Here is a 19,246-nt window from a genome sequence, read left to right on the forward strand (position 1 = left end):
TGTCAACTATTTTTAGTGTCTCATCCTGCATTGCAAGAAATTTGGGGACTGAAGGAAAATTTTATGGGAGGGGCAGAATTCTTGTTTGGGGGGAAAATGCCTCATTTTGTCTTCCTCCATAGCTACATTCCAGCTGGCAGGACTACTTTAAATTTTGTACTTTAAACTGCAGCATTTTGTTGCACATAACTATTAGCTATAGGACCTTAGTGCTAATCTCCCATACAAGCACAATTATCCTCAAAATGCTGGAACATAAGATTCCAACCATACATGGAGAGAGAAATTCCAGAAGTCCAAGTGGGGTTCAGGAAAGGAAGAGGCAGTAGTGACTACACTGCAAAAATATGATGGCTAATAGAGCACAGAAAGGGATTCCAAAAGAAAATCAGCATGCGTTTATAGACTACAGCAAAGCCTTTGACTACGTAGATCATAAAAGACTATGGAATGTCATTAAAGATATGGGAGTGCCACTTCATCTAATAGTCCTCATGAAGAATCTGTACTTAGGACAAGAGGATACTGTGGAGTCAAAGGCTTTCATGGTGGGCATCCATAGTTTTTTATGAGGTTTTCAGGCTATGTGGCCATCTTCTAGAAGAGTTTCTTCCTGACATTTTGCCAGCATCTGAAGATGCCATCCACAGATGCCGGTGAAAAATCAGGAAGAAACTCTTCTAAAACATGGCCACATAGCCTGAAAACCCCACAAAAAATAAGAGGCTACTGTTAGAACAGAACATGGAGAAACCAAATGGCTCCTAATTGGCAAAAGGGTCAGACTGCATCCTTTCACCCTATCGGTTCAACTTACTGGTATACGCAGAACATATTATATGGAAAGGAGGCTTGGACACAGAAGAAGGAGGAGTGAGAACAGGAGGAAGGAATACCAACAATCTAAGGTATACAGATGACACCATATTACTATCAGAAAACACCTCAGACCTAGAACTACTACTAAGGAAGATCAGGAAGAAAGTACAAAGGCAGGTTTACTGTTGAACATAAAACAAAAAAAATAATGACCATGAAGAACCTACACAAGTTCAATCTAGACATGAAGATATAGAAATAGTTAAGACTTCTCATTCCTGGGATCAAACATTAATTAGAATGGGGCCAGCGTTCAGGGCCAGCTCTAGATATTTGGCTACCCTAGGCGAGAAATATTTTGGCGCCCCCCGGTACCCCCTCAAAATGTAGGAAAAATATAGGACATGAAGTACAACAAAATGTAGGACAAATTGTAGGATGTTCAAAAATGGAGAACACAACCAACTAAAAGCCAAAAAACATTAATAAAAAATTAATGCTAAAATAAAAAATAATAAAATATAATATAAAATAATAAAAACTAAAAGCCTGGCCTCAATTAAGAAAAAGAGCCCTCCCTCCACTCCATTTGCCTTGGTCCAGGCCTCAGCGGGAGAGAAGAATGCTGGACCTGATCCTCTCCCTCCCCTCACCATTCCCTTCTCCTTTTGTGTCGTGTCTTTTAGATTGTAAGCCTGAGGGCAGGGAACCATCTAATTAAAAAGATTGTATGTACAGCGCTGTGTACATTTACAGCGCTTTATAAATAAAGGGTAATAATAATAATAATAACCGTCTATTATCCCCTCTGTTGTAAGCCGCCCGGATTCCCAGTGATTGGGTGGCATATAAATAAATCTATTATTATTATTATTATTATTATTAATAAAAACACTATATATTCATGTTTCTCAGTCATGCTCAAAATGGCGAACATTCTGACATTCTTCCTGGATAGGAGGTTGGGATATAGCTTTGTGTGTTTTGTGTGTTGGACTAGGAGGAACTTCCTGACAGTAAGGGCTGTTCGACAGTGGAACAAATTCCCTCAATGGAGACTGGTGGAGTCTCCTTCCTTGAAGGTCTTTAAACAGAGGCTGGATGGCCATCTGTCGAGGATGCTTTGATTGAGAGTTCCTGCATGGCAGAAGGGGGTTTGACTGGATGGCTCTTGCGGTCTCTTCCTACTCTAGATTCTATGACTCTATGACTCTGGAGACCAGGATTTGATGAAAATCTGATTCTCTCCAACAGAGAAGGCTAAATATCTTACAACACTATCTGCATCACTTTAATTCAGGCTGCTATCACACTGGAGAATCAATATTGTTTTATACTTCTTTAACACATTAATGCTAGAGCTATGGATTTCGTAGTTTGCAATTGCACCAGAGGAGCTACAGACAAGGCTAAATATCTCTCAAAAACATTATTTGCATCACTTTAATTCAGGCTGCTATCACACAGGAGAATCAATATTGTTTTATACGACTTTAACACATTAATGCTAGGAATTCGTAGTTTGCGAGGAGGAGCTACAGATAGGGTTGCCATAACTGTCTACCTCCAACCGGGACAAATGTAAAAAAAAAAAAATGTAGGACAAAATTTACCCCCCAAATGTAGGACATATTTTGTAAATGGAGGACACAAACAACTAAAAACTAAAAAATTAATAAATTCAAAAAGCATTAATATAAATGCATGCTTCTTAGGCATGCTCAAAATGGAGGACATTTTGACATTCCTCCTGGTCCTGGATAGAAGTTTGGGATGTAGCTTCGTGTGTTGGACTAGGACTCTAGAGACCAGGGTTCATTTCCCTGCCTATTGGGTGACCTCAAGCTCAAGCAAGTCACTCTCTCTCAGCCTTCTCAGCAGAAAGCCATGGCAAAACTCCTCTGAACAAAGCTTGCCAAGCAAACCCCAGCATAGGGTCACCATAAGGGGAAAAGAACTTGAAGGTACACAACAACAAATAATAAATAAGTATTGTACCTTTAAGTGCAGTGGAGGGTCTAGCTTTGTGTAGTGGCCTGAGTATTGGACTAGGGACCTTATCACACTGAGGTTATTGGAGCTAAGATCAGGGGTGAGTGCAGGTTGAATGATTCGAATTGATGTTATAACATGGCTGTTTTATCACACCTGGTTGCTGTTCCATTGCCCTTCCGAACTGAGGGGGAATCGAATCCAAGGAAGTCTCGTGATGTGGATTCAGGCAAAGCGGAGTGAGTGCAAATTGTATTTCCACACCTTTGCATACCATGGGGATTCAATGATTCGAATTTGGACCCTTGCACATGCTCAGTGGGGCCCTGAAGGCATCCTGAACCTTTGCACTTCCGGGGTGAAGAAGGGAGCCTGGCTCCACTTTCACGGGAATGACAGCTATTTCCCCTCCACTTTCACGGGAACTGCAGCTTCCCTTTTCTTCCTCCCTTCTATTTTCCCATCCCTGGCAGCCAAATTCAAAGGGTCCTCCATGTCAGAGCCCCCTTCCATTTCATCCACATCTATATCTATCCTCTTGTCATTCCCCTCATCTATTTCAGCAACATATATCTATATCTATCCTCTTGTCACATCATCCCCTGCATCTTCCTAGACTCCGATCTGCTCCCTTCCTTCACCCTGACACCTAACCCATCATTCCCTGACTGCTCCTGCATTCCCATCTTGCCCCCTCTGCCACCTAACTCATCATCCCCTGGCCCCAGCAACCTATCTCATCACCTCCTAACTGCCTCTGCCTCCCGATCCTGGCCCCAGTGACCTATCCCATCACCCCCTGACTGCCTATGCCTCCCGATCCTGGCCCCAGCAACCTATCCCATCACCCCCTGACTGCCTATGCCTCCCGATCCTGGCCCCAGCAACCTATCCCATCATCCCCTGACTAATGTCTATGTATATATATATATGTGTGTGTGTGTGTGTGTGTGTGTGTGTGTGTGTGAGAGAGAGAGAGAGAGAGAGAGAGAGAGGCAGGGAGGGAGGGAGAGAGTGCGGGCTGGCAAGGCTGCTCTGCAGAAGGTGCAGTGGAGAAGGAGAGGGAAGGAGAGAGAGAGCTCCAATGGAGCCCTGGTTGCCCTGAAAGTGGAAAGGGCCACCGGAAGCAAATGGGGCAAATTGCAGCAGGGCATCATGGGAGATTTGCAACCCGGGGGTCTTGCGATGGTGTTCAAGAGCATCAGCTGATTGGAATTCCAAACCAGACCAATCTGCAGTGAGTTCAAACCCAGCCTCGATGCGAATCCCGTCAATCCACTTATTTAGCGCATTTGCCAATATGAGGAGCCAGGAAGGATTCAGTTCAGAACCCCCGCGGAAGCCCCATGGAAGGGGCTCCCATTAAAAGCAACCAGGTGTGAAAATACATGAACGTTCTAACGTGAATCCGCATCACTCAATCTGCACTCACCCTAGTTCTGAGCTCAAAAACCCCAGTGTGATAAGGTCCTAGGAAAATGTGAGACCAGGGTTCAAATCCCAGCTCGGCCATGGAAGTGCACTGGGTGGTTTTGGGCAGCAAGTCGCACTCTCTCAGCCTCTCAGGGGAAGGTAAAGGCAACCCCCCTGAAGAAACTTGCCAAGGAAACTGCTTAGGGTCACCATAAAATGGGAAGGAGCTGAAGGCAGACAGCAACAACAACAACAGAGAAGGAAGAAGGGGGGAGAAGAAAAATGAAGGAAAAGGAGAAAGAGGAAGAATAGGAAAAAGGAGATAAAAATAGGAGGAGGAGGAATAAGAAGAGGAGAAGGAAGAAGAAGAGGAGGAAGAGGAGGAGGAGGAGGAAGAGGAGAAGGAAGAAAAAGAGGAGGAAGAGGAAGAGGAGGAGGAGGAAGAAGGAGATGAGGAAGAGGAAGAAGAGAAGGAAGAAAAAGAGGAGGAGGAGGAGGAGGAGAAGGAGAGGAGGAAGAGGAAGAAGAGGAGAAGGAAGAAGAAGAGAAGAAAAAGAGGAGAAGAGGAGGAGGAGGTGAAAGAAAACCCTCAACCCCCACCCCTGGCCTCTCTCATTGCTCCGTGGCTGCTGCCACGCAAAAGGCATGGCAGCAGCCACGGAGAGCCCCCAAACCCCCACCCCCCGCCCCCTGAGAGAGGCCTATGGCCTCTCTCATTGCTCTGTGGCTGCTGCCGCACAAAAGGCATGGCAGCAGCCACAGAGAGCCCCCAAACCCCCACCCCCCGCCCCCTGAGAGAGGCCTATGGCCAGAGGGCAGCAGGAGGAGGCTGAGGAGCAAGTTTGGAGCCCTCAGCCATGGGGTTGGAGCTGCGCGCACGCTCACGATCCCGGCAAGTGCCCTCTGCCTTTCCCTGGGCAGCAGCGTAGCAGCAGCTGGGAGGGAAAGGCAGAGAGGGTGCTTGGCCTGAGCGTGAGTGTGAGTGTGCGCGAACGCACGCACACTTGAAGAGGAGCGCAAATTGCGCCCCTGACCTTTTTGTGCTCCAGGCGACCGCCTAGGTCGCCTATATGGATGGCCCAGCCCTGACAGCGGTCAAGAAATCAGAAAAAGACTAAAAATGGAGAGGGCAGCCATAAAAGAATTAGAAAAGACCCTAAAAAGCAAAGATATACAACTGAGCATGAAACTTAGAATCATACAAGCCATTGTATTCCCTATTACATGTTTGGATGTGAGAGCTGGACAGTTACGAAAGTGGACAAAAAGAAAATCAATTCATTTGAGATGTGGTGCTGGAGAAGAGTGGGGAGGATCCCATGGATAGCTGAAAAGACAAATAAATGGAACAGATAAAGCTGGAAATCTCCCTGGAAGTCAACATGACTAAACTGAGGCTATTGAACTTTGGCCACATTATGAGAAGGCACAATTTGAACAAAACAATAATGTTAGGAAAGGTGGAGGGAAGCCGAAAGAGAGGAAGACTGCATGGTAGATAGATTGACTCTATTAAGCAGGACACAGGTACGAATTGGTAGGAACTAAGCTGAGCAGTGGAACATAGGGACTCTTGGAGATGTCTCATTAAAATGTTGGCATGAGTCAAGATTGACTTGAAAGTGGTTAACAACAAGAACATCTATTAATGACAACCCACACATCAAGAAGGAGCACATGTTTGGTTTTGAAAAAAGCATCATAGTACATCTTGGGAAAGCTGAGCCTTCTAGTAGCATGGAAGTTCAACATTTGTGAACCAATCTCACTCTGTTCATGTATAATATCTTTTTCCCCTCTACTTCGGAGAAAAAAATATCTGTCAACAGCTATTTTTGCATATCCTAGGCTGACATCTAGAAGCACATAAAGGAAACATTGCTACAATGGGACAGGAATTTAAAATAAGGGAGTTGGGATGGGTTTGAAAATGTGAATTCTGCTACTCAGAGAGTTTGCCTCCCAAGATGAGCTTGCCTCTATATTTTTTCTTGCTGGTGACAATTAACATACTTTGAGAGTTTTTACTGCTCAGAAATGATCTAGTGGGAAATGAGATATAGAGTGTATTATCTGATGTTGACAAGCGAACTTATGACCACCTCTTCCTCTCAATCCTGTACTGTTGGCCCTCCATTTCCACAGATTCTTTATCCACAGCTTGAATGTACTGCAAATATATATAAATTCCAAAATGCAAGCCTTGACTTTGCTATTTTATATAAGGGAGTCTTTTTGAGATGTGGTGCTGTAGAAGAGTGCTGAGGATAGAATTGGGGGGGGGGGGGGGGCAGGAAGAAAAAAAAAAACCTGGAAAAACAGAGAGGAATGGGAATGGAATAGACTATTCCATAAGCAGGTTGCCTAGAACCCCAGAAAAGAGCACAACACACCAGAATCCTTTGTAGTAGTCCTGTTCCTATGTGTTTGGAACAACATGTGTCAATGCACATATTTTATGTCTTGAGCCAGTAATCATGCTAGGTCAACAGAAACTGGACCTTTTCAAGGGGGGGGGGGGGAACTGACTACAAGACAACACAAGGCAAGCAAAAGTAAACTGTTGCAGCTTCTCCTAGCTTGTTTTTTATTCCTCATTAATAGCTTTTGCCATCTTGATCAATCTGATGCTGCTTGAGTACATGAGTACCAGTTTTCACCTGTGAAATGTTGGAGGGTATGTTCATGCACCTTACAGTAGTCTATCGAGAAATAATTAAGGAATGGATCACTATGAGTACATCTCCTTTCCTTCAGAAATTGTGCAGTTGATGTACCAGCTCAAGATGAGCAAAGACAATCCTATCTAATGTTGAAACACATGTTTATTATAAAAAGGAGCAAAGAATGTGTTTGCCCATTGCATCCTATTAAATAAACTACTTAGAAGTGGTTTTATCAGTTCCTTCCTCTGAAATATAGCCTACAGCACCTGGTATTTGTTGGAGGCCTCCCATCTAAGTACTAACTAGAGCTGACCTTGCTTAGCTTCCTAGATCAGATGAGATATGGTGCCTTTAGGGTATTTAGGCCACCACACACACAGTACTGCTCCATAATTAAACAATGAAAAGACTGCCTCAATAAAAACATAATCTCTTCCTAGTGGAAAGAGAGCAGGGAGGAGACCAACCAGACCTCCCACAGAAGGGAGTTCTCCAGACTAGAAGCAGTGGTGGAATTGTGAGAAAATCTTGCAGGTCTTAAAACTTGAGCTGGCTTGTATAAGGTAATATGGTCTTCCAGATAGTCTGGACCTAAGCTGTCTAGGGCAGTGGTCTTCAAACATTTTATCTTTGGGAACCCCCTTTACATTTACACGTGGACATACCTCCTGACTTGATGTAGTACATGAAAAAAAATATTTTGTTTATTTAGTATGTGTGTTTTTACTCTCACATTAGTGTACTTTTATATTAACATTTTAAAAGAAACCTTTTATTTTAATATTTTATAAGGAAATAACATAATTCAAATTAGATCAGTTTTATTTAAATAAATTAAATATTTTACTCAACACATGTGGACATATTACATGTAAAATGTTTGGAAAGAGAATGTGGAGGCGGGATCAGGATCTTTAAGATTTGCACCCCCTTCGAGCAACTCTCATGCCTTCCCGGTGTACCCCTGCGACTCCCAGATGTAGGGCTTTGAAGGTCAAAACCAGCATTTTGAATTGTGTCTGAAAATGGATGGGCAGCCAGTGAAACTCTTTCAGCAGAGGACTTCCATGATCCCTGTAATCAGCCCAGTCAACAGCCTGTCCACAGTATTTTGGGCCTGTTGAAGTTTCTGAACAGTTTCCAAAGGCAGTTCCACACAGAGTATGTTACAGTGGTCCAAATGAGATGTAATAAAGGCATGTGTTATTATAAATTGAGTTATATTTTAATGCATTTTTCTGATTTTTGTGATGAACTTTCCCTGTCAAAACTGTATGTAAAGCAGCATATATGGGAAGGGGGAGTGTGCATTCAATGGTGTAAATTATTGAAAACAACAAAGACAACTACATTAATACTGGGCAAATTTGCATACAAATTGTGTATATTAGACACGTTTGAAAATACATACATTTTGTAGAATTTAAAGATAGAGCCATGCCATTCTGTAGAACTAATATGTATAGAGATTTTGTGCCACCATTGAGACTAACTGAAAAAAAGAAAAAAAGAAAAAATAATAATAAATAATAAAATAAAAAACATTATTTATGTTTCCTCGCCTCTCCCGATGGATCGAAGTGGGGTTACAGACTATTAAAACAAATACATATAACACTCTTATAAAAGCATAAAAATAGTTACATCAAGAATACAACAATCAAACATCCATATCCAGGGACAAGGCAGAATATTGTTGTCAACAAGCATGTCTATCTTCACTCTTCATGGGGAAAAGCTTGGCAAAAGAGAACAGTTTTGAGTCTCTATTTAAATGTTTCCAAGGGGGTCATGAGACGGAGCTCCTCAGGAAGACTATTCCAGATCTGCGGGGCCACAGTCAAAAAGGCCTTCTGGGATGAGGAAACATTTTTGGAAGATGGTATTTCCAATAAGTTCTTGCCAGATGCTCTGAGTGTGCGGGGCGGCTCATAGGGGGAGATGCGGTCCCTCAAGTAACTTGGACCCAAGCCATATAGGGCTTTATAGGTAATGACCAACATCTTGTATTGTGCCCGGAAACGAATAGGCAGCCAGTGAAGGGCTTTCAGCGTAGGTGTTATATGGTCAAATCTAGATACACCGGTGACCAGTGTGGCTGCCATATTTTGTACTAACCGAAGTTTACGGACTTGGTACAAGGGTAGCCCCATGTAGAGCGCATTACAGAAATCTAAACGAGAGGTTACCAGAGCATGTACCACTGTTTCAAGGTCCCTTTGGCACAGGTAGGGTCGAAGTTGGAGTATCAACTGAAGGTGATAGCAAGCACTTCTGACCGTCGCATCTACCTGAGATGTCAACTGCAGGGATGAGTCCAGAAGAACTCCTAAACTGCGAACTTCGTCCTTTAGGAGAAGTGTGACCCCGCTCAGGACAGATGGGTAAATTTCCTTCCCCGGACCTGGGGAACCTATCACAAGTACTTCCGTTTTCTCTGGATTCAGTCTGAGTTTGTTTTTCCTCATCCAGCCATTACCGACTCCAGACAGGAATTCAGAGGAGAGACGCCATCCTTAGTCACTGCTTCAGTCGGAGAAGTTTGTAGCATGAGTTTTCATACACTTTAGTCTATTTCCTCAGATGCTTTTGGTGGAGGAGAAGTCAGGGACAGACAGGAGGGCAGGAGTTTACTTTTTTACAATACCTTTTTGTGTTGACTTAAAACTGCATGTGGAAATGGTAGAAAGCAAATTTAAGACTAAAAATTGAAAAACTAAACATGAAAGAATCACCCATTTATGAGTGCATATAATTTGCATACTTGCGTAACTGTATAAAGTATAAAAGGTTTTGAGAGAGATTGAGAGAGAGAGAGAGAGAGAGAGAAAGAGAGAAGCCCACAGACTGGCAAAGACAAAGGCCCCAATCCCACTGGCTTATAACACAGATCAGGATGCGAATCATGGGTGCATCATTTCCATTTGAGCGAGCGTTCGACCTGCATTGCTCCGATATCGTTCCCATTGGAATTCGAATCTGAATTGAATTATCCTGAAAAACCCAAATTATAGGTCGATGAACCTGTTTAAAAAAACAGCGGCTTTTTAGCGAGTTTTCCTGTGCCTCCTGAGTCTGATTCGCGGCATACGAATAGGAACAACAAGGGTGTCTGATTCGGGAACCTGGGGATGGGAGGAGCAGCGCTCAAGGGCTGCTGGCCTCACCCTCTTTGTTCTCTTTCTGCATCGCCGGCACCATTTACCTCCGTTCGCATAGCCTTTCCCTCAGTGGATTGGGAAGCAGGGTAAAGTGATCACGCTACATTGAGCTCCAAACGCAGTAAACACATTACTCCCCCTGCAACCTCCCCTCTGCTCCACATTCATAGACCGATGTGTGAGGAGAGCCATTGAACACTATTTTTAACTACTATTATTATTATTTTCTTTTTTTGCCTCTGCCTGAGCAGCAGATAGGCTTTGCAGTACATGCCTGCATGATCTCCCCCCAGACAGCCCAGGAAGCAATGGGGGAGGCAAAGGGAGGCAAAGGGATTTGGGGTGATTAGAGGCTCCTTCTCTCTTTCCCAGAGGAACTATGGGAAGACACAGAAGAGCCTGGACACCAAGGGATTTGAGGGGAATAGAGGCTCCTTTTCTCTCTTTCCTAGAGGGAGTCTGGGGAGAAACAGAAGAGCCTTGGATGCAAGGGGTTTAGGACGAATAGAGGCTCCTTCTCTCTTTCCTAGAGGGATTCTGGGGAGAACCCTTCACCCCCAGGATTTCCAAGGCTCATGGTTTGCACAATGGAGTATGGCCCTTTCTCTCTGCCCTTCCTCCCCAGGATTTCCAAGGCTCATGGCTTGCAAAATGGGGTACATGTGGAGGGATGGGTGGGTTATCAAACGGCTGTCTGGCAGAGTTTTGTGGTTTAATCGATTAAATAAATACAATGCATTTGTCTATTGCAAAACATTCTAATTTTAATAAATTCATATCAAAGGTTCAGAGTTGGACAGACAGCTGTGATTTCATTAATGAGAAACTAGTCACATGCTGATTTTTCTTTGGAAGGAAGGCGTGGGGATTTGAATTCAAGGATTTTACAATATCAAGAATAAATATTAGAGAAAAGGTATGATGGGAAGGTTGAGAAATTTGTTCCTGGATAAAACAAACAAATAAATGATTAACTTTTTTTAAAAAATCTAAGCAAAAGAGCATGCAGAAACATTAAATGATGAAGCTGTTCGCTCAGACATGAGCAGCCTTTACACACAGGCTCTGAGAGACCTATCACTTTCAAATGCTCACCACGAAGCTGAGAACACCCCCATCTCACAGCTTTATTTATTCAGGTTTGTTACTTTATTCATCTAACCATTTAATTCTCTTCCCCAGCAATGACGCAAATATAATCCCATGCTTTCAAAAGTAACACTGGGAACATGCTCATAACTTGGAACCAGGGTTCCTTAAATACTGCATTTTTGCCACTCCTGCCTGTACATGGTTTGAGATTATCCAGAGAAACACTGATCATTTCCATCTTCCAAGATGGAAGCATCCTGCTTGACTATACAAATCAGCTAACACCACCAAAACCTGCAATTATTAAAGTGTGGCTTTTTAGGTGGCTTTTTGCTGCTCAAATGTAGTCATGCTACTTTTTAATATGCTGTTATGTTCATGGTAAAAAAAAAAGGAGGGGTCATACTGTGTGGAGCTCAAAATGTCTCAGTTCTATAGCACTAACTATTACGGTTATGGGACTCAGGAAAATTCCCTGCATAAGACAGAACCAGGGCTGAAGTTTTCTTCTTCTGTGTTGGGAAGAGATAAGGAGGGACTGCTGAAGAGGCCATGGAGAAAGTCTGTTTTGCAGGTTAATATGTCACAAAAAGCTACAGTGGACCCTTGGTATCTGCTGGGGTTTGGTTCCAGGACTCCCTGTGGATACCAAAATCCATGGATACTCAACTCCCATTAAATACAATGGATAGTAAAATGGTGTCCCTTTTTGGTAGATAACATCATGATTATGATATGAAGATATCCTAGCAAAAAATAACCAAAGTACTTATAAATTTAAAGCAGTAGAAGAAATAGAAGTGATAGAAATAAAGAAACACTGGCTACTGTACAGGCAACTAGCAAAGTGATTCAAGACAGGTCTAGCTCAGGAAAACTTTAAAATGAAAAGCAATGAACTGGATAACTTACTAATAAAAGAAGACAGGAAACTAACATATATGTTCTATAAACTTCTGTTGGAAAGAAGCAAGAAGCTACAAAAGATCCCATGATGCTCTGGACACAAGATCTGGGCTGAGAAATCAAACTGGATACTTGGCACTACACTAGGAAGACAACACTGAAATTTACTGAAAGACAAAACCTGAGTGAAAATTTCTTAAAGATGGAATTGCGGTGGCACCTCACACTGGTAAAGATAACAATTATCTACAAAGGTACAAGCAACACTAGCTGGAAGTGCCAATCTGTTTGGTGGGAATGCCCTAAAATGAAAAAATTCTGGAACTGCATACACATAGAGATTTGCAACATATTAAAAATGAAATGTGATATGCTTCCAGAAATAATTCTGCTCAATATGATCAACAAATTAACAATAGACCTGGAAAAAGAAACACTGGAAAAAATGTTATATATGTTTACCGCAGGAAGCCTACGCTTAGAACAAGTCCGGAAAACAAATATCATACCAACAACAGATGAATGGTTAATTAAACTACAAAATATGGCAGAAATGGAGCGATTAATGAACTTCATAAATAGAAACCCGGAAGGAAAAATTGAGAAGTAATAGGGGAAAAATTAGTAAATACTGTAAAAATAAATGGAAATAGCAGAAAGCAATGAATTATAAACACTAACAGGTTTCACAGAAATTAATGGTCTGTTACAGACGGGCACCCTGGACGGACTCAGTCCGTGCTAGGGTTAGAAAGGGGCGTCTCTTCCAGATGCCCCAAACCCTAGCACGCACTGAATCCATACGAAATGGCAGCGGCCTTTCCACACGGCCGCTGCCATCTTGACGTAGCGGACGCGCTGCGTCCGCACGTCACACCCCAAAAATGATGCCGCGAGTGTGCACTTCGGCACTTGCGGCATCTCTTCCGGGGAACAGGAAGGAGCGCGATTTTTGCGCTCCTTCTTTGCAGCATCCGGGAACCACGCCGTTTGGCTGCTGCAGTTCCTGGACGCTGCAACTGGCAGCGGCGTGAGACTGCCCCTTCTGGATGGTCTGTAACGTGCCTACGAAACACTAAGAATTCTGAAGTTAACTAGAGACATAACAATAATCAAAAGAGGAGAGGGTATTTCCAAAGAAAGCTCTGGATAATGAAACAGCTGCACTGGATTGCCACAGAACCATTTTCTGCTTCCTGTATCTGCTTACTATGTAAGGGGTTATAGTCCCCTTACGTAGGGTTGCCATATGTCCCTCATTATAAGGGATGACCCTTATTTGAGGGTTGAAAAGTTTATCTCTTATAAAGCTGGCAGGAGCCCTTTAGTAGAAGGGATTTAGTAGAAGGGAGGCTTTAAAAATACAATACATATGTTTATGATTTCTGTTGGTTATCAAGCATAAAGTAACCAAGTAGAGAGCTTTGGAAACGATAACCACAATTGCAGTTTATCATATTTAAAAACCCTTGACTTATTCCTTGCATTTTACAGCTGATTATGGGATACAGTTGGGTATTATCTCAGGGAAAATGCTGCTGATGCCACCACCCAACTGCATCCCGCCTAAAACCCAGGAGTTTATCATATGGGAGGAATTTCTCTTAATTTAGAATGAAAAGAAAATGGGGCCAGAATGCATTCGCGTGAATTTGGTAGTTGAGAAAGAGAGAAAGAAAGAGAGAGAGAGAGAGAGAGAGAGAGAGCAGAGACTGAAACAGGGAGCTGTTTAAGGATCCCTGGTTAGAGAGGAAAGTGGGCACTTCTTTTAGGAAATTTATAAGCAGTATTAACTTATTGCCCTGTATATAAGTCTACCCATGATTTGGAGTTCATTTTGGGGCATAAATTTCTCAACTTATAGTCGAATATATATTGTACATTCTATAACTTACAATTAGTGGTTCTTGAACTAACGAACTAGCTAAATACATTTCAAAGGAAGGTTGGAAAGAGAAGCAACTAAAATCAATAATCTGCAATAGTTGATTTCCTATCTCTTTTTTTTATTACAGGTCTGTGGCTCTTGATACTTTCTTTACTCAGAGTAGCAGAAACTCATGATATGGATGACACTCCAGTTAGTGAACCTTTGGGTTTACAAGGACCCCCTGGCTTGCAAGGTCCCCCTGGTCCCCCGGGAGAAAAGGGGGATACAGGAGATGTTGGGGAAGCAGGTATGCATTTTCATTCAATTCAATGTGTTTTTCTCCTTTCCCCTGCAAAGCTGATAAACATTTGTGTGTGTGTTTATTTAGGATTTAATTATAGAACAGCCCAAAGCTAGAGTATTTCAAATGCAGGTACAGTTGGGAGCCAGGGTACATAAGAAAAAGTCATATTTTATTCAGAGTTGCACATTGCCTTCTCCTCTCAAAGGTGCACAGTAAAATAAAAAACAAAAACAAAAACAAAAACTTGGAGATATCAAATGTCTGCCTCATGCAGCTAGGAACTGGAACTTGTTCATAGTAACATATTTTATTTGCTAGTTGCTATAGACCATGATGGGTGAAAGGACATACACAATCCCTAAGGCCATTATTCTGCTTCCCCTGTCCTTCCCCATTTTATTTTTTTTTTAAATTGAAAATGACCCCCATGCCCCTTGGAGCACCATAGTTATCCATCGCTTGTTGCAATCTTTTAACTAGAGACATCAGGAATGGAATCTGGAACTTAATAGCAGCAGCAGCAGCAGCAGCAACAACAATAATTTAATTCTTACCTTCTTCTCCCCATAGATTGAGGCAGGGAAGAACAACAATTAATAGACACACCACATCAATTAAAACATATCAGTTAAAATACACATCAATTTAAAAGGGCATACATACAATTTAAAAGGACAAGACACATTTTAAAACAACCCACATTTAAAACCCATAATTTAAAATTCACAATTTAAAAATTATCTAGGTAAGCCTGCCAGCAGATATTGGTCTTCAGTGCTGTTTTGAATTCAAACAGCATATTCAGCTGTCGAATCTTTTCTGGCAGGTACTTCCACAATCTAGGGATGGCTGAAGAAAAATTCTTCTGGCTGACAGTTACCAACCTAGTCCTGGCTGACTGAAGTAAATGCCCACTAGAGGATTTGAGTGTATGGGGCAGATTACATGATCCTGTAGATAACCTGGAACCAAACCATGTAGAGTTTGATAAACTTTTCAACCCTCAACACTTTGTACTTTGCCCTAATTGTCCTAATTGGAAACTAACTGGCATCCAGGGAGTGATTTTAATACTGATATAGCATAAAATCATAGAATTGTAGAGTTGGAAGGGCCATCCAGTCAAACCCCCTGCCATGCAGGAATTCACAATCAAAGCATCCCTGACAGATGGCCATCCAGCCTCTGTTTAAAGACCTTGGAGGAAGGTGACCCCACCATGCTCTAAGGGAGTGTGTTCCACTATCGAACAGCTCTTACTGTAAGAAAGTTCCTATTAATGTTAACGTGGAATCTAAGTTCCTGGAGATTGGCATTTGTTGTTCCATGTTCTAGTCTCTGGAGCAGCAGAAAACAAGCTTGCTCCATCTTCACTGTGACACACTTCAAATACTTAAAGAGGACTACCATTTCACCCCTTAACTATCTCATTTACAGGCTAAACATACCCGGCTCCCTAAGCCTTTCGTCATAAGGCATGATTTCCAGACCCTTCACCATTTTAGTCACCTTCCTTGGGACACGCTCCAGTTTCTCAACATCCTTTTTGAATTGTAGTGCCCAGAACTGGACACAGTATTCTAGGTGAGGCCTGACCAAGGCAGAATAGAGTGATAGTATTACTTCCCTTGATCCAGACACTATACTTCTATTGATGCAGCCTAGAATTGCATTGGCTTTTTTTAGCTGCCGCACCACACTGTTGACTCATGTTCAATTTGTGGTCTACTAAGACTCCTAAATCCCTTTCACATGTAGTCTCATTGAGCCAGGTGTCCCCTATCCTATATCTATGTATTTCATATTTTTGCCCTAAGTGCAATGTGATCACTCCTTGATGTCTCAGTAATCAGTCTGCCTGCCATGTTTTGAACTAGCTAAAGTTTCCTAACTTGGTACAGAGGTAGCTCAGTGTATGGCGTCTTGCAAAGGTCCAGCCTTCAGGTTACCAGCACATGCACTACCATCTTTAGGTCCTCCAGCTCTAGAAAGTGGTGCAGATAGGACATCAGTCAAAGCTGAAAGTAAGCACTCCTGGCCATTACATCTATCTGAACTGTCATTTATACTCCGCTTTTTGTTAAAACAATAAAGTTTTATTTTTATTTTTATTAAAAAGTCATTTGGAGTGACTGATACAGAAACCCTCCCAAGCTGCAAACACAGTCTTTCACAGGGAGTGTAACCCCATCCAGGACTGGTTGATACACATACAAAACCAGATTAGGACCTTAGGCAGCTCGGTCTTGTTTGAATTCAGCTTCAATTTGTTTTTTCTCATCCAGCCTATTACCTTCTCCAAGCATTCATTCAGAGAAGACATAGTGCCCTTAGCTGAGGCTGTTTTTGAAAACATGGAGAAATATATTTAGGTGTCGTCAGCATTCTGTGGGTGATGTCGCCCAGAGGTTTCATGTAGGTGTTGAATAGCACTGACGATAGAATGGCACCTTGTGGTTTGCCATATAACAGCCTCCTCTCCCCCCCCCTTTTTTTTTTTTGAAGAGCAGCTATCCCCAAGCACCACCATCTGGAACCTGCCTGAGAGATAGGACTGGAACCACTGAAGCACAGTGCCTCCAGATCCTCCAGCCTATTTGTTTAGTTTAAGGTTTTTTTTCCTGTTGAAGTTCTCTAGGTGTTTGTGGATTTCAATGGCTTCCCTGGGCATTCTGACCTGGGCTGTGTTTTTTTTTTTTAATTATTATTTTGACTTGGGCTGTTTTTGTGGCCTTTAGGATCCTCTAGCATGTCACACACACACACAAACAGAGAGAGAGTATATTTTTTGCCAGAGCAAATGTGGGAGAGCAGCAGTGTGGTCTCCAAGTTATGTTAGAGGGCTGATACAGCCCTCTAGTCTTCCACAGTTACCCACTTTTGAACTACACAGACACAGGGGGCTGCCATGGAGTGAAGGGTGTCTCTGAGAAACATTTAAAAGGCTTCTCAGTACCCCTGATACATTATTGCTATTCCTACTGACTCATGCTCTGTGTCTTGTTTTTCAGATCCTCAAGGACCTCTTGGGTTCTTAAGAGCAACTGGATCAATAGGATAAGGAGCCCTGGTGGCGCAGTGGTTAAATGCATGTACTGCAGCCATTCACTCAAAACCACAAGGTTGCGAGTTCAAGACCAGCAAAAGGGCCCAAGCTCGACTCAGGCTTGCATCCTTCCGAGGTCGCTAAAATGAGTACCCAGACTGTTGGGGGCAAATTAGCTTACTTGCTAATTAGCTTACTTGCTGTTCACCGCTATGATCTCTGGAATAGCGGTATATAAATAAAACAAATTATTAATTATTATTATACATCAGCTGATGAGGACTATCGGGATCACACAGTGACCTTATGGTGGGCCTGCTTCAGCATTCTTTCTATTTAACATTCTCCTTTTTTTGTTTTAGGTTCAAGAGGGGAACCAGGCCCAAGAGGCCCTCCAGGACCTTTGGGATCCCGCGGACCTCCAGGAATGCCAGGAAAGCCAGGCCCCCCTGGATTATGCCATCCACAACAGAAATCTGCTTTTGCTGTTGAACTGGGGCAAAATTATCAAGACCCCAACCAGCCCATTGTGTTCCATAAGACACTATACAATGAACAGCAACATTTTGATGAGGCTTCAGGAATCTTTACCTGCCAAATCCCTGGAGTCTATTTTTTTAGCTACAACCTAGAGGCAAACCTGAATGCACATATTATACTGGTAGATAATGGCACTGAGGTGATAGGCTCTTATCAGAATGTGACAGGTACATGTGAAAATATCTCAGGCAGTATGATCCTTAAATTGGATAAAGGAGAAAACGTGTGGTTAGAAGCAAAACAGGATTATAATGGGGTAACCCAAAGAATTCATTTTATGGGGTACCTTATTTTTAAATCCTAGAATCAATATACAGAACCTGGGTAGAAAGTGTGGAGCTATTTATCTGGCAAGCTGTCTTGCAGGTCTGGTTTTGTGGACAGTATGCTGTGAAGTTACTAAGGCTACCATAGAAAACTATCTACGTGGAAGTAATACTTGTTATGTACATACTTAAAAAACATTGTTTGGTGCATAAGTTGGCACCCTTCCATTCAATACAATATTAGACTAATGGTTTCCATATTTTCAGTGAAAAGAGACTGCTCATTTGATGGGAAATGTATACCTCACAAGTGCTTCCAAAACATTTGTATGAATATCAAGTTGCTATTTCTACTAAAATCACAAATGCCCAAAAATAAAATGATTCCTCTGAAATTCAAGATAGTGTGGCAAGTACATCATGGGACTTGGTGTGGTTGTTTTTTTTAAAATAAAGAGATTGAAAAAGAAACTTGCATCTCAAGATGCTGCACAGTGAGCAGAACTAAGAAATAAATTATCTTTCAAAGTTAAAACATCTAGAGAGGACTATTCTGAAGGGGTGATAGTGGCAGAGATTTTGATTCTTTCTGTTTTAGATTTTGAATGAATAAGTGTGTTGTTGCCATTGGAGCCTAAACAGTGTTAGTGTTCCCCTACAAGTAAAATATATTATGTGGTCTGCCAGGATTCAGCCTGATCCTGGCCTTGGGATTTTGGCCTGTGTCATCGGGGAGAACACAGGATTTTTTGGCCTGTGGAGACAGTCCCATAGAGAACACACAGGTTTCAGGAAAAGTCAAAACAGGAAATAAAGTATGAACATACAAAATTTCAAAACATATTATACAAAAGCAGAACAGGGCAAGTGTTGGGAATAAGCGTAAACAAATAGTGCCAGTGGCATGGTATATAGTCGTCTTCCTGAACTGGGCAGGGAGTGGTTTCCATAATAGCATTATTAGGTAATTATTGAATTACAGTATCTCCCTTTTTATGGACCCCCCACACTAGTCAAGGAGCAGGGGACAGAGCAAACAGGGTCATGTAAATGAGAATGTCATCATATTTCAAGTGCAAGGAAGCAAACACAGGAATTAACACTACCGAAATGCAAATGGAGTGATGATGTGAAAGACTGCACTGCCATTCCACTACCTTTCCAAGTACTG

General features: G+C 42.3%; 1 protein-coding gene across 1 annotated transcript; it reads left to right on the top strand.

Annotated features, from left to right (window-relative positions):
* Positions 1-11,108: 11,108 nt before the first annotated feature.
* Positions 11,109-18,459, top strand: LOC149311855 (protein HP-25 homolog 1-like). The gene is made up of 3 exons (XM_089526730.1): positions 11,109-11,190; positions 14,065-14,226; positions 17,632-18,459. Exons 1-3 carry the CDS (start codon positions 11,139-11,141, stop codon positions 18,111-18,113), a joined length of 696 nt encoding a protein of 231 aa, XP_089382856.1. The 5' UTR covers positions 11,109-11,138; the 3' UTR covers positions 18,114-18,459.
* Positions 18,460-19,246: the final 787 nt, after the last annotated feature.

Source organism: Sceloporus occidentalis, unplaced genomic scaffold, assembly GCF_023333645.1.
Source record: "Sceloporus occidentalis isolate IW3139 unplaced genomic scaffold, rSceOcc1.0.p SCAF_5, whole genome shotgun sequence".
NCBI lineage: Eukaryota > Metazoa > Chordata > Lepidosauria > Squamata > Phrynosomatidae > Sceloporus > Sceloporus occidentalis.